The 25,241-nt window shown below is 42.9% G+C and overlaps 1 protein-coding gene and 1 long non-coding RNA gene across 2 annotated transcripts in view; both read right to left on the reverse strand.

The window, feature by feature from the left end:
• Positions 1 to 11,341, reverse strand: part of fbln5 (fibulin 5) — a 63,882-nt gene extending 52,541 nt beyond the window's left edge. Inside the window, 4 exon segments of the mRNA XM_064958307.1 lie at positions 9,439 to 9,750; positions 10,078 to 10,126; positions 10,630 to 10,684; positions 10,963 to 11,341. Of these exon segments, the coding sequence (XP_064814379.1) occupies positions 9,439 to 9,750; positions 10,078 to 10,126; positions 10,630 to 10,684; positions 10,963 to 11,006 (460 nt within the window). The 5' untranslated portion in view covers positions 11,007 to 11,341.
• A 7,692-nt stretch (positions 11,342 to 19,033) lies between these two features.
• LOC135529901 (uncharacterized) lies at positions 19,034 to 21,965 on the reverse strand. Its single transcript, XR_010453758.1, has 2 exons — positions 19,194 to 21,965; positions 19,034 to 19,144 (listed from the first exon to the last, which is right to left on the reverse strand). It is a non-coding gene; the product is annotated as an uncharacterized LOC135529901 (long non-coding RNA).
• Between the last annotated feature and the right edge of the window lie 3,276 nt (positions 21,966 to 25,241).

Here is a 25,241-nt window from a genome sequence, read left to right on the forward strand (position 1 = left end):
GATGCCAATTTCACGCTCCCTCAGAACTTCAGGCATCTGTGGCATTGTGTTGTGTGACAAAACTGCACATTTTTAGAGTGGTCTTTTATTGTCCCCAGCACAAGGTACACCTGTGTAATGATCATGCTCTTTAATCAGCTTCTTGATTTGCCACACCTGTCAGGTGGATGGATTATTTTGGCAAAAGGAGAAATGCTCACTAACAGGGATGTAAACAAATGTGTGTGCAAAATTTGAGAAAAATATGTTTTTTTTGTGCATATGAAACATTTCATTTATTTTATTTCAGCTCATGAAATATGGGACCAACACTTTACATGTTGAGTTTATATTTGTGTTCAGTATACTAGTGGTCAGTGTTTCAACCGCCAACAATTGCTAATAACCGCAACTGTCACACTCTGACCATTATTTGCGTTGTATGTTTCTATGTTTTGTTTGGTCAGGGTGTGATATGAGTGGGCATTCTATGTTGCATGTCTAGTTTGTCTGTTTCTATGTGTTTTGGCCTGATGTGGTTCTCAATCAGTGGCAGGTGTTTGTCGTTGTCTCTGATTGGGAACCATATTTAGGTAGCCTGTTTTGTATTGTGGTTCGTGGGTTATTGTCTATGTGATGTCACTCACTCACTCACTCACTCACTCACTCACTCACTCACTCACTCACTCACTCACTCACTCACCTCACTCACCTCACTCACCTACTCACTCACTCACTCAGCTAGCTAGCTACGTTTGTTTGTTTAGTGTACTTTGTGTTTTTTTAGTCTATAATTAAAAGTATGTATTCACACCACGCTGCTCTTTGGTCTCTTCAATACGGCGATCGTGACAGCAACCCCCAGACTACATGTGATGAAGTGAATCTGAGGCCTGCACCAGACACTAACCCACTAATATAGAAAATGTGCTAGAGGCTACAGTGAGAGACACCAGAACCCTTTTCTAGAGGCTACAGTGAGAGACACCAGAACCTTTTTCTAGAGGCTACAGTGAGAGACACCAGAACCCTTTTCTAGAGGCTACAGTGAGAGACACCAGAACCCTTTTCTAGAGGCTACAGTGAGAGACACCAGAACCCTTTTCTAGAGGCTACAGTGAGAGACACCAGAACCCTTTTCTAGAGGCTACAGTGAGAGACACCAGAACCCTTTTCTAGAGGCTACAGTGAGAGACACCAGAACCCTTTTCTAGAGGCTACAGTGAGAGACACCAGAACCCTTTTCTAGAGGCTACAGTGAGAGACACCAGAACCCTTTTCTAGAGGCTACAGTGAGAGACACCAGAACTATTTTCTAGAGGCTACAGTGAGAGACACCAGAACCCTTTTCTAGAGGCTACAGTGAGAGACACCAGAACCCTTTTCTAGAGGCTACAGTGAGAGACACCAGAACCCTTTTCTAGAGGCTACAGTGAGAGACACCAGAACCCTTTTCTAGAGGCTACAGTGAGACACCAGAACCCTTTTCTAGAGGCTACAGTGAGAGACACCAGAACCCTTTTCTAGAGGCTACAGTGAGAGACACCAGAACCCTTTTCTAGAGGCTACAGTGAGAGACACCAGAACCCTTTTCTTTTTACAGGAAGTGCAAGATTTATTTTGAATGACTTAAATATGTTTTCACTGATCATTCCCCGGCGTTTTGTTAGGCTACTTGTCTCTAATTAGATACATGCAGTTTCTCTTGTGTCATCATTATGTAATACATGTATCACTAGCCACTTTAACTATGCCACTTTGTTTACATACTCATCTCATACGTATATACTGTACTCTATATCATCGACTGCATCCTTATGTAATACATGTATCACTAGCCACTTTAACTATGCCACTTTGTTTACATACTCATCTCATACGTATATACTGTACTCTATATCATCGACTGCATCCTTATGTAATACATGTATCACTAGCCACTTTAACTATGCCACTTTGTTTACATACTCATCTCATATGTATATACCGTACTGTATATCATCGACTGCATCCTTATGTAATACATGTATCACTAGCCACTTTAACTATGCCACTTTGTTTACATACTCACCTCATATGTATATACTGTACTCGATACCATCTACTGTATCTTGCCTATGCTGCTCTGTACCATCACTCATTCATATATCCTTATGTACATATTCTTTATCCCCTTACACTGTGTATAAGACAGTAGTTTAGGAATTGTTAGTAAGATTGCTTGTTGGTTATTACTGCATTGTCGGAACTAGAAGCACAAGCATTTCGCTACACTCGCATTAACATCTGCTAACCATGTGTATGTGACAAATAAAACTTGATTTGATTTGATTTGATTATATGTTGCCCTAGAAGACTAAATCAACCATTGCTCACCAGAATAATAGTTGTCATCTCTGTTTCCTTTGCAGAACAAAGACGTTTGGGGACCGGGGAAAAAATGTAAAAACGTTTCAGTGCAAATTTTCCCTAATGACATCAGTTTGACCAGTTGAAAGGAAATAGAATGTTGTGAAAGTGACCCAATATGTTTCTGATCAGATTTCAGGTTGGTTTGTATCCAATATTTTATGTGGTTAAAATACTATAATACTACTAAAGATAGCACCTTTATAGACGATCCCTAACTGTGATTGAAATACTATCAGCTTTTATGATGATGATAAAGATAGCACCTTTATAGACGATCCCTAACTGTGATTGAAATACTATCAGCTTTTATGATGATGATAAAGATAGCACCTTTATAGACGATCCCTAACTGTGATTGAAATACTATCAGCTTTTATGACGATGATAAAGATAGCACCTTTATAGACGATCCCTAACTGTGATTGAAATACTATCAGCTTTTATGACGATGATAAAGATAGCACCTTTATAGACGATCCCTAACTGTGATTGAAATACTATCAGCTTTTATGATGATGATAAAGATAGCACCTTTATAGACGATCCCTAACTGTGATTGAAATACTATCAGCTTTTATGATGATGATAAAGATAGCACCTTTATAGACGATCCCTAACTGTGATTGAAATACTATCAGCTTTTATGATGATGATAAAGATAGCACCTTTATAGACGATCCCTAACTGTGATTGAAATACTATCAGCTTTTATGACGATGATAAAGATAGCACCTTTATAGACGATCCCTAACTGTGATTGAAATACTATCAGCTTTTATGACGATGATAAAGATAGCACCTTTATAGACGATCCCTAACTGTGATTGAAATACTATCAGCTTTTATGATGATGATAAAGATAGCACCTTTATAGACGATCCCTAACTGTGATTGAAATACTATCAGCTTTTATGACGATGATAAAGATAGCACCTTTATAGACGATCCCTAACTGTGATTGAAATACTATCAGCTTTTATGACGATGATAAAGATAGAACCCTTTATAGACGATCCCTAACTGTGATTGAAATACTATCAGCTTTTATGATGATGATAAAGATAGCACCTTTATAGACGATCCCTAACTGTGATTGAAATACTATCAGCTTTTATGATGATGATAAAGATAGCACCTTTATAGACGATCCCTAACTGTGATTGAAATACTATCAGCTTTTATGATGATGATAAAGATAGCACCTTTATAGACGATCCCTAACTGTGATTGAAATACTATCAGCTTTTATGACGATAAAGATAGCACCTTTATAGACGATCCCTAACTGTGATTGAAATACTATCAGCTTTTATTACAATGATAAAGATAGCACCCTTTATAGATGGTCCCTAACTGCACATTTGCATTCTGTCAAAATGCTGAAAGAAATCATATTTCTCCACTCCTGTTCCCCGTGTAAAAACTTGTAACCTACATTTAGTGTAGAATTTTAATGCAAGAAATGCTTGACTCTGCAGGTGGTGATATTACGGCTGAATGAGATGTTACAGACCTACAGTCAGTGTCCACTTTTCAGTTTTCATTTATCACATCTGAACAAGTTCCGTTGACGTGCCATAGGCCCGTTTCAAGTCTCCGTCTTGTGACTGTCGAATTGATACAGCGCCTCACTATCATCACATCATAACATCCTCTTTAACCACGTCACCTAATCTTTCCCAAACATTACTCTTCTGGTCCTCCCTTCTCTTTATTTTCTGTCAGTGCAGGAGGCAACACTACAGTCCCTGGTTCGAATCCAGGCTATATCACATCCGGCTGTGATTGGGAGTCCCATAGGGTGGCACACAATTGGCCCAGCGTCGTCTGTGTTTGGCCGGGGTAGGCCGTCATTGTAAATAAGAATTTGTTCTTTACTGACCTGCCTAGTTAAATAAAGGTTAAATAAAAATATAATAAAATATTTAAAAAATATTAAACTCTCCATTTCGCAGTTTTTCTCTTACTGAATTCAACTCTGACATTGTATCAGAGACAGCTGAGAGTCAGGGACTGTTCTGTACTTCCCAATGGGGAAGATGGAGGTAGACCTGCTGCCCCAGCCAATTAGCAGGGTGTAACGTACTTCCTTAGCCAATCAGCAGAGAGTAAGCCAGTACCGTGTGAGAGATACAGAGCCAATCATACAAAGGTTGAGACAACTTGATGTTGCATTCATTCAAACTGAAGATATGCAAGGACAAAAACATCTAGAATCGATATGATACATGATACAGTGCTCAACAAAATTAGAAGAACTAGGAAAAGCCCACTATCCCACCAGATATACAACCCACTATCCCACCAGATATACAGCCCACTATCCCACCAGATATACAGCCCACTATCCCACCAGATATACAGCCCACTATCCCACCAAGACTACCAGATATACAGCCCACTATCCCACCAGATATACAACCCACTATCCCACCAGATATACAGCCCACTATCCCACCAGATATACAACCCACTATCCCACCAGATATACAGTCCACTATCCCACCAGAAATACAGCCCACTATCCCACCAGAAATACAGCCCACTATCCCACCAGAAATACAGCCCACTATCCCACCAGATATACAGCCCACTATCCCACCAGATATACAGCCCACTATCCCACCAGATATACAGCCCACTATCCCACCAGATATACAACCCACTATCCCACCAGATATACAGCCCACTATCCCACCAGATATACAGCCCACTATCCCACCAAGATATACAGCCCACTATCCCACCAGATATACAACCCACTATCCCACCAGATATACAGCCCACTATCCCACCAAGACTACCAGATATACAGCCCACTATCCCACCAAGATATACAGCCCACTATCCCACCAGATATACAGCCCACTATCCCACCAGATATACAGCCCACTATCCCACCAGATATACAACCCACTATCCCACCAGATATACAGCCCACTATCCCACCAGATATAGAGCCCACTATCCCACCAAGACCACCAGATATACAGTCCACTATCCCACCAGATATACAACCCACTATCCCACCAAGATATACAGCCCACTATCCCACCAGATATACAGCCCACTATCCCACCAGATATACAGCCCACTATCCCACCAGATATACAACCCACTATCCCACCAGAAATACAGCCCACTATCCCACCAAGACCACCAGATATACAGCCCACTATCCCACCAAGATATACAGCCCACTATCCCACCAAGATATACAGCCCACTATCCCACCAGATATACAACCCACTATCCCACCAAGACCACCAGATATACAGCCCACTATCCCACCAAGATATACAGCCCACTATCCCACCAAGATATACAGCCCACTATCCCACCAGATATACAGCCCACTATCCCACCAAGATATACAGCCCACTATCCCACCAGCTATACAGCCCACTATCCCACCAGATATACAGCCCACTATCCCACCAGCTATACAGCCCACTATCCCACCAGATATACAACCCACTATCCCACCAGATATACAGCCCACTATCCCACCAGATATACAGCCCACTATCCCACCAGATATACAGCCCACTATCCCACCAAGACCACCAGATATACAGCCCACTATCCCACCAAGATATACAGCCCACTATCCCACCAAGACCACCAGATATACAGTCCACTATCCCACCAGATATACAGCCCACTATCCCACCAAGACCACCAGATATACAACCCACTATCCCACCAAGATATACAGCCCACTATCCCACCAGAAATACAGCCCACTATCCCACCAGATATACAGCCCACTATCCCACCAAGACTACCAGATATACAACCCACTATCCCACCAAGACCACCAGATATACAACCCACTATCCCACCAAGATATACAGCCCACTATCCCACCAGAAATACAGCCCACTATCCCACCAGATATACAGTCCACTATCCCACCAGATATACAGCCCACTATCCCACCAGATATAGAGCCCACTATCCCACCAAGACTACCAGATATACAGCCCACTATCCCACCAGATATACAGCCCACTATCCCACCAGATATACAACCCACTATCCCACCAAGACTACCAGATATACAGCCCACTATCCCACCAGATATACAGCCCACTATCCCACCAGATATACAACCCACTATCCCACCAGATATACAACCCACTATCCCACCAGATATACAGCCCACTATCCCACCAGATATACAACCCACTATCCCACCAGATATACAACCCACTATCCCACCAAGACTACCAGATATACAGCCCACTATCCCACCAAGACCACCAGATATACAGCCCACTATCCCACCAGATATACAGCCCACTATCCCACCAAGACCACCAGAAATACAACCCACTATCCCACCAGATATACAGCCCACTATCCCACCAAGACCACCAGATATACAGCCCACTATCCCACCAAGACCACCAGATATACAACCCACTATCCCACCAGATATACAACCCAATATCCCACCAGATATACAGCCCACTATCCCACCAAGACCACCAGATATACAACCCACTATCCCACCAGCTATACAGTCCACTATCCCACCAGAAATACAGTCCACTATCCCACCAGAAATACAGCCCACTATCCCACCAGATATACAGCCCACTATCCCACCAGAAATACAGCCCACTATCCCACCAGATATACAGCCCACTATCCCACCAGATATACAACCCACTATCCCACCAGATATACAGCCCACTATCCCACCAGATATACAGCCCACTATCCCACCAGATATACAGCCCACTATCCCACCAGCTATACAGCCCACTATCCCACCAAGACCACCAGATATACAACCCACTATCCCACCAGCTATACAGTCCACTATCCCACCAGAAATACAGCCCACTATCCCACCAGATATACAACCCACTATCCCACCAGCTATACAGTCCACTATCCCACCAGAAATACAGCCCACTATCCCACCAGAAATACAGCCCACTATCCCACCAGAAATACAGTCCACTATCCCACCAGAAATACAGTCCACTATCCCACCAGCTATACAGCCCACTATCCCACCAAGATATACAACCCACTATCCCACCAGAAATACAGCCCACTATCCCACCAGAAATACAGCCCACTATCCCACCAGAAATATCCCACCAGATATACAAGATATACAGCCCACTATCCCACCAGATATACAGCCCACTATCCCACCAGATATACAGCCCACTATCCCCAGATATACAGCCCACTATCCCACCAGATATACAGCCCACTATCCCACCAGATATACAGCCCACTATCCCACCAGACATACAGCCCACTATCCCACCAGATATACAGCCCACTATCCCACCAGATATACAGCCCACTATCCCACCAGAAATACAGCCCACTATCCCACCAGATATACAGCCCACTATCCCACCAGACATACAGCCCACTATCCCACCAGATATACAGCCCACTATCCCACCAGAAATACAGCCCACTATCCCACCAGATATACAGTCCACTATCCCACCAGATATACAGTCCACTATCCCACCAGATATACAACCCACTATCCCACCAGAAATACAGCCCACTATCCCACCAGATATACAGCCCACTATCCCACCAGATATACAGCCCACTATCCCACCAGATATACAGCCCACTATCCCACCAAGATATACAGCCCACTATCCCACCAAGATATACAGCCCACTATCCCACCAGAAATACAGCCCACTATCCCACCAGATATACAACCCACTATCCCACCAGAAATACAGCCCACTATCCCACCAGATATACAGCCCACTATCCCACCAGATATACAGCCCACTATCCCACCAAGACCACCAGATATACAGCCCACTATCCCACCAGAAATACAGCCCACTATCCCACCAAGATATACAGCCCACTATCCCACCAAGATATACAGCCCACTATCCCACCAGATATACAGCCCACTATCCCACCAGATATACAGCCCACTATCCCACCAAGACCACCAGATATACAACCCACTATCCCACCAGATATACAACCCACTATCCCACCAGATATACAGCCCACTATCCCACCAAGACCACCAGATATACAGCCCACTATCCCACCAGATATACAACCCACTATCCCACCAAGACCACCAGATATACAGCCCACTATCCCACCAGAAATACAGCCCACTATCCCACCAGATATACAGCCCACTATCCCACCAGATATACAGCCCACTATCCCACCAGATATACAACCCACTATCCCACCAGATATACAGCCCACTATCCCACCAGATATACAGCCCACTATCCCACCAGCTATACAGCCCACTATCCCACCAAGATATACAGCCCACTATCCCACCAGATATACAACCCACTATCCCACCAGATATACAGCCCACTATCCCACCAGATATACAGCCCACTATCCCACCAAGACTACCAGATATACAGTCCACTATCCCACCAGCTATACAGCCCACTATCCCACCAAGATATACAGCCCACTATCCCACCAGATATACAGCCCACTATCCCACCAGATATACAGTCCACTATCCCACCAGATATACAGCCCACTATCCCACCAGCTATACAGCCCACTATCCCACCAAGATATACAGCCCACTATCCCACCAGATATACAGCCCACTATCCCACCAGATATACAGTCCACTATCCCACCAGATATACAGCCCACTATCCCACCAGATATACAGCCCACTATCCCACCAGATATACAGTCCACTATCCCACCAGATATACAGCCCACTATCCCACCAAGACTACCAGATATACAGCCCACTATCCCACCAAGACTACCAGATATACAGCCCACTATCCCACCAGATATACAACCCACTATCCCACCAGATATACAGCCCACTATCCCACCAGATATACAACCCACTAAATCCACCTGCGCCTATTTATGAAAAAGCCATTTTAGTCGAGTACAATATGTTATGACATTTGTGACAAAGAAGTGCTCACCATGACACGTATCTAACTTTAAAACAACCAGAGACATGGGACAAATCCATTAGGTCTTTTCAGGAAATATTAATTGAACATAATCACCAAGACTCACCATGACAGGTCCCATCTTCTGCCAGGGTGTATCCCAGAAGGCAGGGCGCGGAGCGGCTTACGACAGGGTAGCTGGGAGCCACGGGGGGGCCTGGAGGGGGTTGGAGAGGGTAGGGGTCTGCTTCTGGGAAGCCCAGGGAGGTGTCTGGGTAGGTGGCCTGGGACCTGCCTGCCCCTCCTCCTCCTTCACCACCCCGGGGGTAGGTAGGCTGGCTGTACAGCCCCCGGGGGATGCAGAGGTAGCCTCCGTTCTGGTTCACGCACTGCATGTCCCCTCTGCAGGCGTCTGGTACCGTACGGCACTCATCAATGTCTAGCGAGGAAGGGACAGCAGTTAAGGATACGGATAGGAGAACTTTATTGTTCCAGAGTGGAAAATTATCCTGGAAACAATCTGTCTCCAAAAACACAATGTGTAAAGATGCAAGAGGGACACTGTTCAAAACACAGCCTATTGGCAGACAGAATGGACACTGTTCAAAACACAGCCTATTGGCAGACAGAATGGACACTGTTCAAAACACAGCCTATTGACAGGCAGAATGAACACTGTTCAAAACACAGCCCATTGACAGGCAGAATGGACACTGTAGGTGTGTGTGGGGGAGGGGAGGAGGGGGGCAGGAGTGATTAAACTCACCAACACATACTCTTGCCCTGCGATCGTAGGCGAACCCCTCTGTGCAGGTCTACGTGACAGAATAGGAAAGAGCAGATGGCCAAGAGCCTTATTCAGACAACCAGGGAGTGAGAGCAAAAGCAAACACTACGAAGTCAACTAATTTATCATTACAATAGAACATTTTGTTGAGCTGCTTTTCATATATATATATTTTTTTAATGAAGCACTTGGAACATTGCAGTAACTCATTCATTCATACATTATCTTGTTCATAGTTTATAATTTTCCACTGAAGCTGTAGCCTCCTACTGTCCATCACTACTCACTCTACTCTTTGTAGATGCAGGAATGAATGAAATGCGTGAAGACAGACAGACAGGAGGGCAGACAGACAGACAGATAGATGGACAGGCAGGCGGACGGGCAGACGGATGGGCAGGCAGGCAGACAGACAGGCAGGCAGGCAGGCAGGCAGGCAGGCAGACAGACAGACAGACAGACAGACAGACAGACAGACAGACAGACAGACATGTCTCAAGAAATACCATGAGAAATAAATGCATGAGTTACCTGGCCATATCCGGAGTGGATGCTACATAATGCCAACACCACAACTGTCAACATTCTGAAAAGATAGAGGTTTTTTGTTGTCAGAAATATACTTAATTCCACAAGGATGGATCATGCATGGCATAATCTCAATATTGGTCTCCTGTATTATTCAAATGGGACAAATATATAGATATAGGGGTGTTTTAAAAGGACCAGGATATATCAACCGCTGCATAACCCAGAGTAAGATTATATTGGTGACAAAAAAGTAAAATCTATGACTCTGTTTTACAACAAAACTTGAAACAACTTTTGTCACAACTATTTCACAACCCAACATCATTCACTAACCTTGCGTAAGTCCAGACATTCAAGCCACGTATGTCCCAAAACATGGTCTATGGATCCTGCCGATTAACTCAGAAGACCAGTGGATACTTTGAGAGCAAGAAATGTTTTAAACACTTTGCTACTGTTGTGAAGTCGAAAATCCAATGCGCATGTGGTGGGCTACTCTCGCCAGTCACACCGCCCAGACTACGTGAAAAAAACCTAAACCAGGATTGGATAAACAGCTATCTAGTCGACCGAAGCCTTGATATATGCCTCACCTTACGGGGAATGTCTTTAAACAAAACGGTCTGGTCTATTTCCCCCGTCTCTCTAAACTGTACTGATAGTTTAGCAATGCAAATGACCGGGACAGGTCCTCGAGCACTTCTGACAACAGCTGGATTCAATCAAAGAGAGACAGCCCCCTCGAACCACCGCAGGAGGGGAGAGGGAGAAATGCCCCAGATGGGATATCAGAGGGCGCATTAATCCAGAGTGTGGGCCTGCTTGAAAATAGACTCATAATTATTGAAGAGCAGATCAACAGGACATGATTCTTCAATGGGACTCTGAAGACATGCACAGTTCTGTTCTGTTACATTCTATTGTTCTGTTACATTCTATTGGTCTGTTACATTCTGTTGTTCTGTTACATTCTATTGTTCTGTTACATTCTATTGTTCTGTTACATTATATTGTTCGGTTACATTCTATTGTTCTGTTACATTCTATTGTTCTGTTACATTCTATTGTTCTGTTACATTCTGTTGTTCTGTTCTATTCTGTTTCTACAGCAAAGTGATTTTTTTATCTTATTTTATAATCTATTCACTTGTTCTGATTATGTATTGACATGTAAAGGCTTGCCTCGGTCTGGGCCTGAGTCTCTGGGCTTTCACCACAGGCCTACATGTAAAGGCTTGCCTCGATCTGGGCCTGAGTCTCTGGGCTTTCACCAGAGGCCTACATGGCAGTGTGTGTTTAGGAAACACAGTTGAGTCTCACCCATCAACATAACACCATTCACTGTTAATCAGTCACAACACCATTCACTGTTACTCAGTCACAACACCATTCACTGTTACTCAGTCACAACACCATTCACTGTTACAACACCATTCACTGTTACTCAGTTACAACACCATTCACTGTTACTCAGTCACAACACCATTCACTGATACTCAGTCACAACACCATTCACTGTTACAACACCATTCACTGTTACTCAGTCACAACACCATTCACTGTTACAACACCATTCACTGTTACAACACCATTCACTGTTACAACACCATTCACTATTACTCAGTCACAACACCATTCACTGTTACTCAGTCACAACACCATTCACTGTTACAACACCATTCATTGTTACTCAGTCACAACACCATTCACTGTTACTCAGTCACAACACCATTCACTGTTACAACACCATTCACTGTTACTCAGTCACAACACCATTCACTGTTACAACACCATTCATTGTTACTCAGTCACAACACCATTCACTGTTACTAAGTCACAACACCATTCACTGTTACAACACCATTCATTGTTACTCAGTCACAACACCATTCACTGTTACTCAGTCACAACACCATTCACTGTTACAACACCATTCACTGTTACTCAGTCACAACACCATTCACTGTTACAACACCATTCACTGTTACTCAGTTACAACACCATTCACTGTTACTCAGTCACAACACCATTCACTGTTACAACACCATTCACTGTTACTCAGTCACAACACCATTCACTTTTACAACACCATTCACTGTTACTCAGTTACAACACCATTCACTGTTACTCAGTCACAACACCATTCGGGGCAACAGGGTAGCCTAGTGGTTAGAGCGTTGGACTAGTAACCAGAAGGTTGCGAGTTCAAACCCCTGAGCTGACAAGGTACAAATCTGTCGTTCTGCCCCTGAACAGGCAGTTAACCCACTGTTCCCAGGCTGTCATTGAAAATAAGAATTTGTTCTTAACTGACTTGCCTGGTTAAATAAAGGTAAAATAAAAAATCACTGTTATGGAATGGGCTTACTCCTCCAGGCTTGCCTGCCACCCAAGCTCCCATCGGACCCTGGCCTTTGTGCGACAACGCTTGAGGTGGCCCACCACGGTCCCTGACGTCTCTGCGTTTGTCGCCGCCTGCAACTGGCCTCCTGCAACCTCTTCCTGACCCTCGCCGTCCCTGGTCACATATATCCCTGGACTTCGTCACTGGTCTCCCTCCATCCGATGGCAACACCACTATCCTCACAGTGGTGGTCAGGTTTTCCAAAGCCGGCTATTTCATTCCCCTCCCTAAGCTACCGTCTGCCATGGAGACGGCCCTGCTCATGGTGCAGCATGTCTTCCTCAGTTCTCGTCCCAGTTCCGGAAGGCGTTCTGCACGTCGGCCAGCCCGTCCTCCGGGTTTCACCCCCAGTGTAATGGCCAGTCGGAGCGAGCTAATTAGGACCTAGAGATGACTCTTTGTTGCCTTGTCTCCGCCAACCCCACCACCTGGAGCCAGCAACTAGTGTGGGTAGAACACACACTCAACACCTTACCCTGCTCAGCCACTGGTGTCTCACCTTTTGAGTGTTTGATGGGGAATCAGTCCCGGCTCTTCCCTGAGCAAGTGGTCAACATACCCTCGGTCCACAGGATTGTCCGTCGCTGTCGCCGTACCTGGAAGAGAGCCCGGTCTGCTCTTCTCAAGACCACCTCCAGATAGACGACAGGCAGTGGACCGCCACTGAACCCCAGCTCCCCGTTATCGTCTCAGGCAGAGGGCTGTCCACTTGGGATCTGCCCTTCCAGGTGGAGTCCCGCAAACTCTCCACCCATTTTATCACCCCTTTCCCCATCTCTTAGACCTGCTGTTCATCTTCTGTTGCCCCACACCCTCTATACTCATCCCACTTTTCATGTATCAAAGATTAAACCTCTGTCCTCGAACGCGTTCTTAGGCGAACACTGGAACAATATTTCCAACATAGAACGTGGAGAATGGGCAGAGGCAATCTGGAGAACACTGGTGATGTTTCGGGTTGTTACTTTGTGATGTTATTAAAAATGTTATAAAGGACATACTGTAACTTGGAAAACAATGTGTGTGAAGTGTCCATCTGATGCGTTGTGTATTAAATTTAAAAAATGATGAAAGTGTTTTTGTTAAGAGAGGATGTGATCTTAGGATCACCGCCCCCTTGAGTGAGGTCAGAGAACGTGTAAGCCTGACGGATCCGCCCCTTTTGAACCAACAGTATAACATTATAAGTAAGTATAAGTAAAGTCACAGGAATAGAACCCACAATCCTTAGCAATGCAAGCACCATGTTCTACAGACAACCGCACGAGCCAAGATCATGTGATAGTTTATTAGGTCATGATCCAGGTGGGGGGGAGGATAGAAATATGCCATGTAGAACAAACAATAAGGTTATTTTGGGTAACAGACATATACAACTAAAATGTACACTGTGGAACCAGTGTTACGGATACAGGTGCCCTGTGTGTGTATTTCTTTTCTCGCCTTCTTCCCTCACAGGTGGCAATCATCATTCCCCAATCAGTCACCAATCAGAAGACACACCTCCTGTTTCCATTACCCAATCACATCCCCTTTCCCTTGGTTTAAAAAACCTGTTCAGTTTTTTTCTTCTTCTAGAGCTCGATCTCTTTGTGTTTCAATCTCTCTCTCTCTCTCTCTCTCTCTCTCTCTCTCTCTGTCTCTCTCTGTCTCTGTCTCTCTCTGTCTCTCTCTCTGTCTCTCTCTCTCTCTGTCTCTCTCTCTGTCTCTCTCTCTCTCTGTCTCTGTCTCTCTCTGTCTCTGTCTCTCTCTGTCTCTGTCTCTCTCTCTCTGTCTCTCTCTCTGTATTTCTCTCTCTGTCTCTCTCTGTCTCTCTCTCTCTCTGTCTCTCTGTCTCTCTCTCTGTCTCTCTCTCTGTATTTCTCTCTCTGTCTCTCTCTTTGAGCTCTCGTTTGCTTTTACACCTACATGTCACTTTGTCCTCACCTGTGAGTTTTGTTTATGGTGTTTGACTGTTTGTTTGAAGGTGGGAAAAGTGGGTACCAAGACAAGTCGCCCATGGGCATACACTACCCGTAGGTAAACTTTGTCTAAATACACTAGTTAGAACTGGGTGGACCACCCACTGTATTTTTGGTTAGTTAGCTAGCTGTATTGAAGTAGGCTAGTCTAGCTTAGGGGTGTTTTTGGTTAGTTAGCTAGCTTTATTGAGGTAGGCTAGTCTAGCTTAGGGGTGTTTTTGGTTAGTTCGCTAGCTGTATTGAGGTAGGCTAGTCTAGCATAGGGGTGTTTTTGGTTAGTTCGCTAGCTTTATTGAGGTAGGCTAGTCTAGCTTAGGGGTGTTTTTGGTTAGTTCGCTAGCTGTATTGAGGTAGGCTAGTCTAGCTTAGGGGTGTTTTTGGTTAGTTAGCTAGCTGTATTGAGGTAGGCTAGTCTAGCTTAGGGGTGTTTTTGGTTAGTTCGCTAGCTGTATTGAGGTAGGCTAGTCTAGCTTAGGGGTGTTTTTGGTTAGTTAGCTAGCTGTATTGAGGTAGGCTAGTCTAGCTTAGGGGTGTTTTTGGTTAGTTAGCTAGCTGTATTGAGGTAGGCTAGTCTAGCTTAGGGGTGTTTTTGGTTAGTTAGCTAGCTGTATTGAGGTAGGCTAGTCTAGCTTAGGGGTGTTTTTGGTTAGTTAGCTAGCTGTATTGAGGTAGGCTAGTCTAGTTTAGGGGTGTTTTTGGTTAGTTAGCTAGCTGTATTGAGGTAGGCTAGTCTAGCTTAGGGGTGTTTTTGGTTAGTTAGCTAGCTGTATTGAGGTAGGCTAGTCTAGCTTAGGGGTGTTTTTGGTTAGTTAGCTAGCTGTATTGAGGTAGGCTAGTCTAGTTTAGGGGTGTTTTTGGTTAGTTCGCTAGCTGTATTGAAGTAGGCTAGTCTAGTTTAGGGGTGTTTTTTGGTTAGTTAGCTAGCTGTATTGAAGCAGGCTAGTCTAGCTTAGGGGTGTTTTTGGTTAGTTAGCTAGCTGTATTGAAGCAGGTTAGTCTAGCTTAGGGGTGTTTTTGGTTAGTTAGCTAGCTGTATTGAGGTAGGCTAGTCTAGCTTAGGGGTGTTTTTGGTTAGTTAGCTAGCTGTATTGAGGTAGGCTAGTCTAGTTTAGGGGTGTTTTGGGATATTTGTTTCTTTCCTTGGGTCCAGCTCAGCCCCTTTTCACTCCCCCCTTTACCGTGTGTTTAGAAATAAACCATGAGTTTTTTTGACGGTAATTTAGTTGTCTGTGGTTATTGTTCTCACTGTTACTTTTTCACTGTTATAATTTGCATGAGTTATTTTACGGGTCTCGATACCATCCCCCCCTAAACTGTCGGGACAAAGGGATTCGTAACCCAGAGGAGATCACTTGAAAGTATTAATTAAGAAGCTTGTTTCTAAAGTGGTTCTCCAAACAATAACACATATAATGATTAGAAAGGCAATATTTTATTTTAAAAAACAACCATAAATACATTAATTTATATTGACTTCCTAAAAAGTGGCACTATTCGCTGCTCTTCTCCCTAACCTTAAAAATCAACCGTATTAATTTCACATTAACACAATCTATTAATTGCACATCATACCTCATCATACCTCTTCAAGGAATACCTAGGATAGGATAAGTAATCCTTCTCACCCCCCCCCCCCTTAATGATTTAGATGCACTATTGTATAGTGGCTGTTCCACTGGATGTCAGAAGGTGAATTCACCAATTTGTAAGTCGCTCTGGATAAGAGCGTCTGCTAAATGACTTAAATGTAATGTAAATGTAATACCGATCCTTCAAATAAATACAAATGACCAGCAGTAGGGGGCACAAGGGTCAGTGGAGTGGTTTCTCTTACTGAGACAACCCTGTTCAAATTAAAACCTTTGCTGGATTTTTTTGAAGCTATTTCTACTTTTTCTTTGCTTGATCTCTAAGGGAAGGCTATTCCATAAACAAATGCTTGTTTGGAAAAAACGTGCTCCTCACAGTACTGTTTACCCTTGGGATTTTACAAGACATAACATTAGCTGTGGTATTGTAACTGACTTGGTTATAAAGACCATATCAAAGTGTTTTTCATATAAACTGGGGCACAATCATTTAAGATGTCAAAAATATGATTACATTTAAGTTGATCCGCTCTGGACTCCAAAGGCAACAAGCCCTATGTGGGTCCTAGAGAGATATTCAGCAATGTTACCTGGTAACATTAATTTTCATGACCTGCATTCACTTTTTCAGAGAGTAACACTATACCAAGCAGTTCAGGCATAATCAAAATGACACTGAGTTGAGACAAGCAGTTTCTTAATTTTGATGTTAAAATATCAAGTGTTAACGATGTAAACATTTCAATTTGTTTGCGATTTTACAAATCGTTTTAGCAGCAATTTTGGTTGTCAGTCAACCAATCTCTAACAAAATGCAATTCCTTACTCAGGGTCTCCTCTATGTAAACTGTATCCTTCCCAGATACCAGTATGGCTGAATCATCAGCATAAAGCAGGACTTTACTGTATTTTGCACATCATTAACGCATATAAGACATAAGAGTGGCCCTAGAATGGATCCCTGTGGTACTCCAGAGGATATTTCTTTGGCCTCTGACAGAACATAATCAACTTTATACTTGTGTTCTGTTGGTCAGATGAGACCTAAACCAATTCACTGCTACATCATTTAAAACATGCATTTCAGTTTCATCAAGAGAATATCATTGGTCCACAGTGTCAAAATCTTTCTGTAACTCTAACATGACCATTCCTGTATAGTTCCCCCTTCTCACTTTCCTGCTTATTGTGGTCAAAAAGGTGATTAAGGCAAGTATCAGTGGGAAGAGCTATTCTAAAGCAAAACTGGAGTACATAAAGAAGTTTGTTCTCGAAAAGGTATCTCTCAAGTTGATTAAAAAATAAATCTCTCAACAACTTCGGAGGTAGCCTAGTGGTTAGTGGCAGGTAGCCTAGTGGTTAGAGACAGGTAGCCTAGTGGTTAGAGGCAGGTAGCCTAGTGGTTAGAGGCAGGTAGCCTAGTGGTTAGAGGCAGGTAGCCTAGTGGTTAGAGGCAGGTAGCCTAGTGGTTAGAGCATTGGGCCAGTAATCGAAACACTGCTAGATCGAATCCCCGAGCTGACATTGTAAAACTCTGTCGTTCTGCCCCTGAACAAAGCAGTTTACCTGTTCCTAGGCCATCATTGTAAAATAAGAATTTGTTCTTAACTGACTAATTAAATTCAAATATGCGTCCCAAAAGCATCCCTATTTAGTTCACTACTTTTGACTGGAACCCTATGGGCCCTATTGTTAGGGGAAAATGTTGTTTGTGCTTCTCTAATGACCAAACTGGACTGGGTTCATCCAAGTGACTGATTGATTTTGCCTGGGATGGAATCCTCCCTATCAGCATAAGCCATTTAGCAGTACGCACAGAACATTGCTTTGAGAACCGAAAAGGGGGTTATCTCTCAGTTTCACGGTCTCAGCTTTGAGAGAAGAAGCCCCGTGAGGTATTGGTCAGTCACGTGCAGGAACCAAACGTTAACGATGAATTCATTATGAATAATGTAAATCGTGCAAATGTAACACTAAGAGAACTAACGGGACTGCCCCGCAGAGCTCCTGACCGATGTGCACTATGGTGCATTAAGATGGTTGGAACCTCTCCAGCTTCCTGATAATAATGATTCATTCAATATTGACTTCAGGTGGTAACGACACTATGTACAGAGTATAGGGTGTGATTCCAATAGACAATAGCTTCAAAAGGAGCAGACAACCCTATGTGATTAAGGGGGATAGTAATACCTTTATTTTATCATAACAACCAACATAGGAAGTCACTGGTTCCGATCACGATTATCACGAGTCTCAGTGTTAAGGGTTTTCTAATCATCCAATTAATAATTTGAACTTCAGTCTGAGCATCTTTAACACGTGTTAAGGAGTACATGAATATATGTTAATCTATATTTTAATCTATATTTACCTTCGAGAAGTCACATTCATTTGGCAGTAGTCGAATGTGGATGACATTCGTACAAAAGTGTAGAGCTAACTTCACAGAGTGGACAAGACATCACTTTTTAATGTGCAGTTTTTGTTGTGTTTTTACAACTTTGTAAATATCTTTTTATATTTCTTATTAATTTACAAACCACAATCATAGAGTTGACCTATTATACCTGTTATACCAAGAGTATACCTACTATACCAAGAGTATACCTACTATACCAAGAATATACCTATTATACCTATCTGAACAGAAACATTGGCACTTACGGTAGTTCTGAAAGTACTGTCTTATTTTCCATATTTAAAGACATTTATCACCAATGTATGCACATACATACACATACACAGTACCAGTCAAAAGTTTGAACACCTGCTCATTCCAGGGTTTTTATTTTTTTTACCTCATTGTAGAATAATAGTGAAGACATCAAAACTATGAAATAACACATATGGAATCATGTAGTAACCCAAAAAAAAGTGTTATTAAACAAATGAAAATATATTTTAGATTCTTCAAAGTAGCCACCCTTTGCCTTGATGACAGCTTGGCATTCTCTCAACCAGCTTCATGAGGTCGTCACCTGGAATGCATTTTAATTAACATGTGTGCCTTGTTAATTTGTTAATTTGTTTGAGCCAATCAGTTGGGTTGTTACAAGGTAGGAGTGGTATACAGAAATTAGCCCTATTTGGTAAAATACCAAGTCCATATTATGGCAAGAACAGCTCAGATAAGCAAAGAGAAATGACAGTCATTCATTACTTTAAGACACAAAGGTCAGTCAATGAGGAAAAACTTTGAAAGTTTCTTCAAGTGCAGTCACAAAAACCATCAAGCCCTATGATGAAACTGGCTCTCATGAGGACCGCCACAGGAAAGGAAGACCCAGAGTTACCTCTGCTGCAGAGGATACATTCATTAGTGTTACCAGCCTCAGAAATTGCAGCCCAAATAAATGCTTCGCAGTTCAAGTAACAGACGCATCTCAACATCAACTGTTCAGAGGAGACTATGTGAATCAGGCCTTCATGGTCAAATTGCTGCAAAAGAACTACTAAAAGACACCAATAATAAGAAGAGACTTGCTTGGGCCAAGAAACATGAGCAATGGACATTAGGCCGATGGAAATCTGTCCTTTGGTCTGATGAGTCCAAATTTGAGATTTTTGGTTCTAACCGCCATGTCTTTATGAGACGCAGAGTAGGTGAATGGATAATCTCTGCATGTATGGTTCCCACTGTGAAGCATGGAGGAGGAGGTGTGATGGTGTGGGGGTGCTTTGCTGGTGACACTTTCAGTGATTTATTTAGAAGTCAAAGGCACACTTAACCAGTATGGCTACCACAGCATTCTGCAGCGATACACCATCCCATCTGGTTTCCGCTTAGTGGAAATATAATTTATTTTTAAACAGGACAATGAACCAACACACCTCCAGGCTGTGTGTAAGAGCTATTTTACCAAGGAGAGTGATGAGTGCTCCATCAGATGACCTCCACAATTACCCGACGTCAACCTAATCGAGATGGTTTGGGATGAGTTGGACTGCAGAGTGAAGGAAAAGCAGCCAACAAGTGCTCAGCATATGTGGGAACTCCTTCAAGACTGTTGGAAAAGCATTCCAGGTGAAGTTGGTTGAGAGAACGCCAAGAGTGTGCCAAGCTGTCATCAAGGCAAAGGGCGGCTACTTTGAAGAATTTAAAATGTAAAATATATTTTGATTTGTTGAACACTTTTTTTGGTTACTACATGATTCCATGTGTTATTTCATTGTTTTGATGTCTTTGACTTTCATTCTAAAAAAAAAAGTGAAAATAAAGACAAACCCTTGAATGAGTAGGTTTTCTAAAACGTTTGACTGGTACCGTACACACACACACATATAATTGCTCAGTAAGTTAATAAACAATAAGGTGCTTTTTAGGAATGGAGCCATAGTCAAGCAATCTGGTCAAACCACAGCCTGCTATTACCAGTTTTACCACGTTAATGGCCGTGTGGCTGATCACCATCTCTGTCTGGGAAAACAGAATATTTATCAGACATGGTCTGGATGGTTTCACCAGATGCATAGGAGCAGTCTCACGTTAAAATGTCTACCGCATTGCTGTTGCCAGGAAGCATCGGGCATTTGCATCAGATCAGACAGTTGGCGATCCAAATGGCACCCTATTCCCTACATAGTGCACTACCTTTATAGAACCCTATTCCCTACATAGTGCACTACCTTTATAGAACCCTATTCCCTACATAGTTTGCACTACCTTGACAGAACCCTATTCCCTACATAGTGCACTACTGTTATAGAACCCTATTCCCTACATAGTGCACTGCCTTTATAGAACCCTATTCCCTACATAGTGCACTACTGTTATAGAACCCTATTCCCTATATAGTGAACTACCTTTATAGAACCCTATTCCTTACATAGTGAACTGCCTTTATAGACCCTATTCCCTACATAGTGCACTACCTTTATAGAACCCTATTCATTACATAGTGCACTACCTTTATAGAACCCTATTCCCTACATAGTGCACTACCTTTGACCAGGCACCATAAGGCTCAGGTCAAAAGTAGGGATTAGGGTGCTATTTGGGCCAGAACAGAGTTTAGGCCTATGGCTTAAAAATGTCAATTAAAATAATAAAAAAGCGTATAGTCCTACATGTCCAGTTTGTCCAAACAGTGATGTGTTGAAGTAGAGCCGTTCTCCCTCACGTTCTTCTGCACAGCCATAAAACATTCCCTCTTTGTTCAATACTGTCTGTCTGTAACAATGCCATGGCAGAAAAAGTTACAGACTAAAGTGAATGGGACACTCAGGGCATTGAGTCCTGATCGTCTCCTTGATAACGGAATGGATCCTTCTTTAGTAAATACATTTTAAAAAAAGACTATTTCAACCCCTTTCTAAAAATAAATGTTTAAAAAAATACTATTTCAACCCCTTTCTAAAAATAAATGTTTAAAAAAAGACTATTTCTTTTCTTTTTTTCACAAAAAAAAATGTTTAAAAAAGACTATTTCAACCCCTTTCTGAATTTAAAAAAAAATACTATTTCAACCCCTTTCTAAAATAAATGTTTAAAAAGACATTTCAACCCCTTTCTAAAAATAAATGTTTTAAAAAAGACTATTTCAACCCCTTTCTAAAAATAAATGTTTAAAAAAAATACTATTTCAACCCCTTTCTGAAAAAGAATGTTTAAAATAAGACTATTTCAACCCCTTTCTAAAAAAAAATGTTTAAAAAAGACTATTTCAACCACTTTCTAAAAATAAAAAAAAAGACTATTTCAACCCCTTTCTGAATTAAAAAAAAAAATACTATTTCAACCCCTTTCTAAAAAAATGTTTTAAAAAGACTATTTCAACCCCTTTCTAAAAAAAAATGTTGAAGAAAATACAATTCAACACCTTTCTAAAAAAAAAAATACTATTTCAACCCCGTTTTAAAAATAAGTGTTTAAAAAATACTATTTCAACCCCTTTCTAAAAAAAAATTTTTTTTTTTTTTTAAAAGGACAACAAACTGAATCAGACAGGGTGACATGTCCTGCTGTGTGGAAGTTTGTGACATCACTGAGTGACTGTTGGAAGAAAGGAGAACAGTAATAACGGTCCTCCTCCTCTATCTCAGTCTATTGCAGTGTCTACGTTCCTCCTGATTGGATGAGGAGCTCTGATTGACAGGCCGTGGCTCCAATCACTGCTTGAGTAAGTCTTTGAGCACCTGCCCTCCGTTCTCGGCAGAGACAGACACAGGCGTGAAGGTGGGAAGGTTGTCTGAGATAGGTTTCATCGGGAGGTGGTGTCCTCCCGACCCACTGGAACTACCACTCCCATGATGCATCAGTGGCATGGCCGCAGAGTGGGGATCTAGGAAAGGGTTGGACTCCCCTGCTGCTCTCTATCCCCTGCCGGCTGCCACCCCTCCTAGGAGAAAACAGAGGTCAGAGGTTAAAAAGGTCGAATGAAGCTGGAGATGACAGGCTGAGATGGCAGTAGAGCTCTTCTACCCGAGCCTGACGGGCTGGCACTAACATCGGGTCAGGGCCTGTTTTCTCATCAATAACTAGGGTACAGGTAGGGCTCGGGTATCACTAAATTGATCACTAACATTTTGAAACTGAGCCATTTACTCGTGCTCTGCTGGGCAGTACAGTCAAATCTGACTAAGATCATAACATGATGTCAGAACTACTTCAACCTCGTCCAATATAAAACAGGAGAGGTTATTTAACAGAAAATAATAATGTTCCTCGAGTTGTCGGAGTTTAGAGTGACGAAAAGTAGCCAACAGCTAACTGCTCTCTCATGTCTCTTCATTGAGCAGAGCAGGCCAAGCAAAGCCGTTGCTACGGATACTTACAGACCGCGCTGCCATGAATAGAGCGCATGCAGAGTGAGCTGTACTCAAGCAGCGAGTGACAGACAGAGAGGAACAGCTAATGGATTTACTAATGGTTTCAGGCAGGGTCGGGCCTTACATTTGGCTGAAGCAATCCGGCCTGGCTATGATAGGGACTGAACGTTGCAGGCATGTGTAGGGTTTAAAATGTATGCCGTGCCGGGCTGTAGATCGCCAGACCTTATGCTGAATGTTTGCTTGTTTACTTAAGAAGTAAACAAAATAAGTCTCTACGGAGGTACTGGCTGAGGGTGAAACTGAGGGTTTGTATTCCAACAGCAGATAAAGAAAAATCCCTCTGGGAGCTGCCGACCTGTCTCCCACTGGAAATCAACCCTAGTCAGAACTACTGCCCACTAACTACTGCCCTCAGTCTCAACCCTAGTCAGAACTACTGCCCACTAAACTACTGCTCTCAGTCTCAACCCTAGTCAGAACTACAGCCCACTAAACTACTGCCCTCAGTCTCAACCCTAGTCAGAACTACTGCCCACTAAACTACTGCTCTCAGTCTCAACCCTAGTCAGAACTACTGCCCACTAAACTACTGCTCTCAGTCTCAACCCTAGTCAGAACTACAGCCCACTAAACTACTGCCCTCAGTCTCAACCCTAGTCAGAACTACTGCCCACTAAACTACTGCGCTGCGCCTTCTTCACCACACTGTCTGGGTGGGTGGACCAATTCAGTTTGTCTGTGATGTGTACGCTGTGATAAGTTCTTCCTGGTAATCTGTCTGGCCCTGCGGCCTTGTGAATATTAAACTGTTTAAAAGTCTTACTCAGAAAGAGTGATCACACAGTCGTCCGGAACAACTGGTGCTCTCATACATGGTTCAGCGTTTCTTGCCTCGAAGTGAGCATAGAGGGCCTTTAATTCGTCTGGTAGGATCGCATCACTGGGAAGCTTGTTTGCCTTTGTAATCTCTGATAGTTCGTAAACCACAACCGACGAGCGTCAGAGCCGGTGTAGTAAGATCTTAATCCTGTATTGGTGCTTTGCCTGTTTAATAATTCGTCATAGCTTAGCATAGCAGGATTTCTTAGAATCGTCCTGATTAGTGTCCCGCTCCTTGAGAGCGTTAGCTCTAACCTTTAACTCAGTGCGGATGTTGCCTGTAATCTATGGCTTCTGGTTGGGATATGTACGTACGGTCACTGTGGGGACGACGTCGTCGATGCACTTATTAACGAAGCCGATGGCTGATGTGGTAAAATACCAAAAAATACCTCAATACCATCGGATGAATCCCGTAACATATTCCAGTCTGAGCTAGTGAAACAGTCCTGTAGTTTAGCATCCCCTTCATCTGACCACTTCCGTATTGAGTGGGTCAATGGTACTTCCTGTTTGAGTTTTTGCTTGTGAGCAGGAATCATGAGAATAGAGTTATGGTCAGAATTGCCAAATGAAGAGGTTTGTATGCATTTCTGTGTGTGGAGTAAAGGTGATTTTACTGCTTTTTTGCTTCTAGTTGCAGACATGCTGGTAGAAATGAGGTAAGATGGATTTCAGTTTTCCTGCATTAAAACCACCGAGTGTCACGCCCTGGTTGTAATATATTGTGTTTGTCTTTATTTATTTGGTCAGGCCAGGGTGTGACATGGGTTTATTGTGGTGTGTTTTGTCTTGGGGTTTTGTTAGGTATTGGGTGTGTGGTTTAGTGGGGGTATCTAGCATAGTCTATGGCTGTCTGGAGTGGTTCTCAATCAGAGGCAGGTGTTTATCGTTGTCTCTGATTGGGAACCATATTTAGGCAGCCATATTCTTTGAGTGTTTCGTGGGTGATTGTTCCTGTCTCTGTGTTTGTGTTCACCAGATAGGCTGTATAGGTTTCCACGG

Source organism: Oncorhynchus masou, unplaced genomic scaffold (assembly GCF_036934945.1).
Source record: "Oncorhynchus masou masou isolate Uvic2021 unplaced genomic scaffold, UVic_Omas_1.1 unplaced_scaffold_1207, whole genome shotgun sequence".
Lineage (NCBI taxonomy): Eukaryota > Metazoa > Chordata > Actinopteri > Salmoniformes > Salmonidae > Oncorhynchus > Oncorhynchus masou.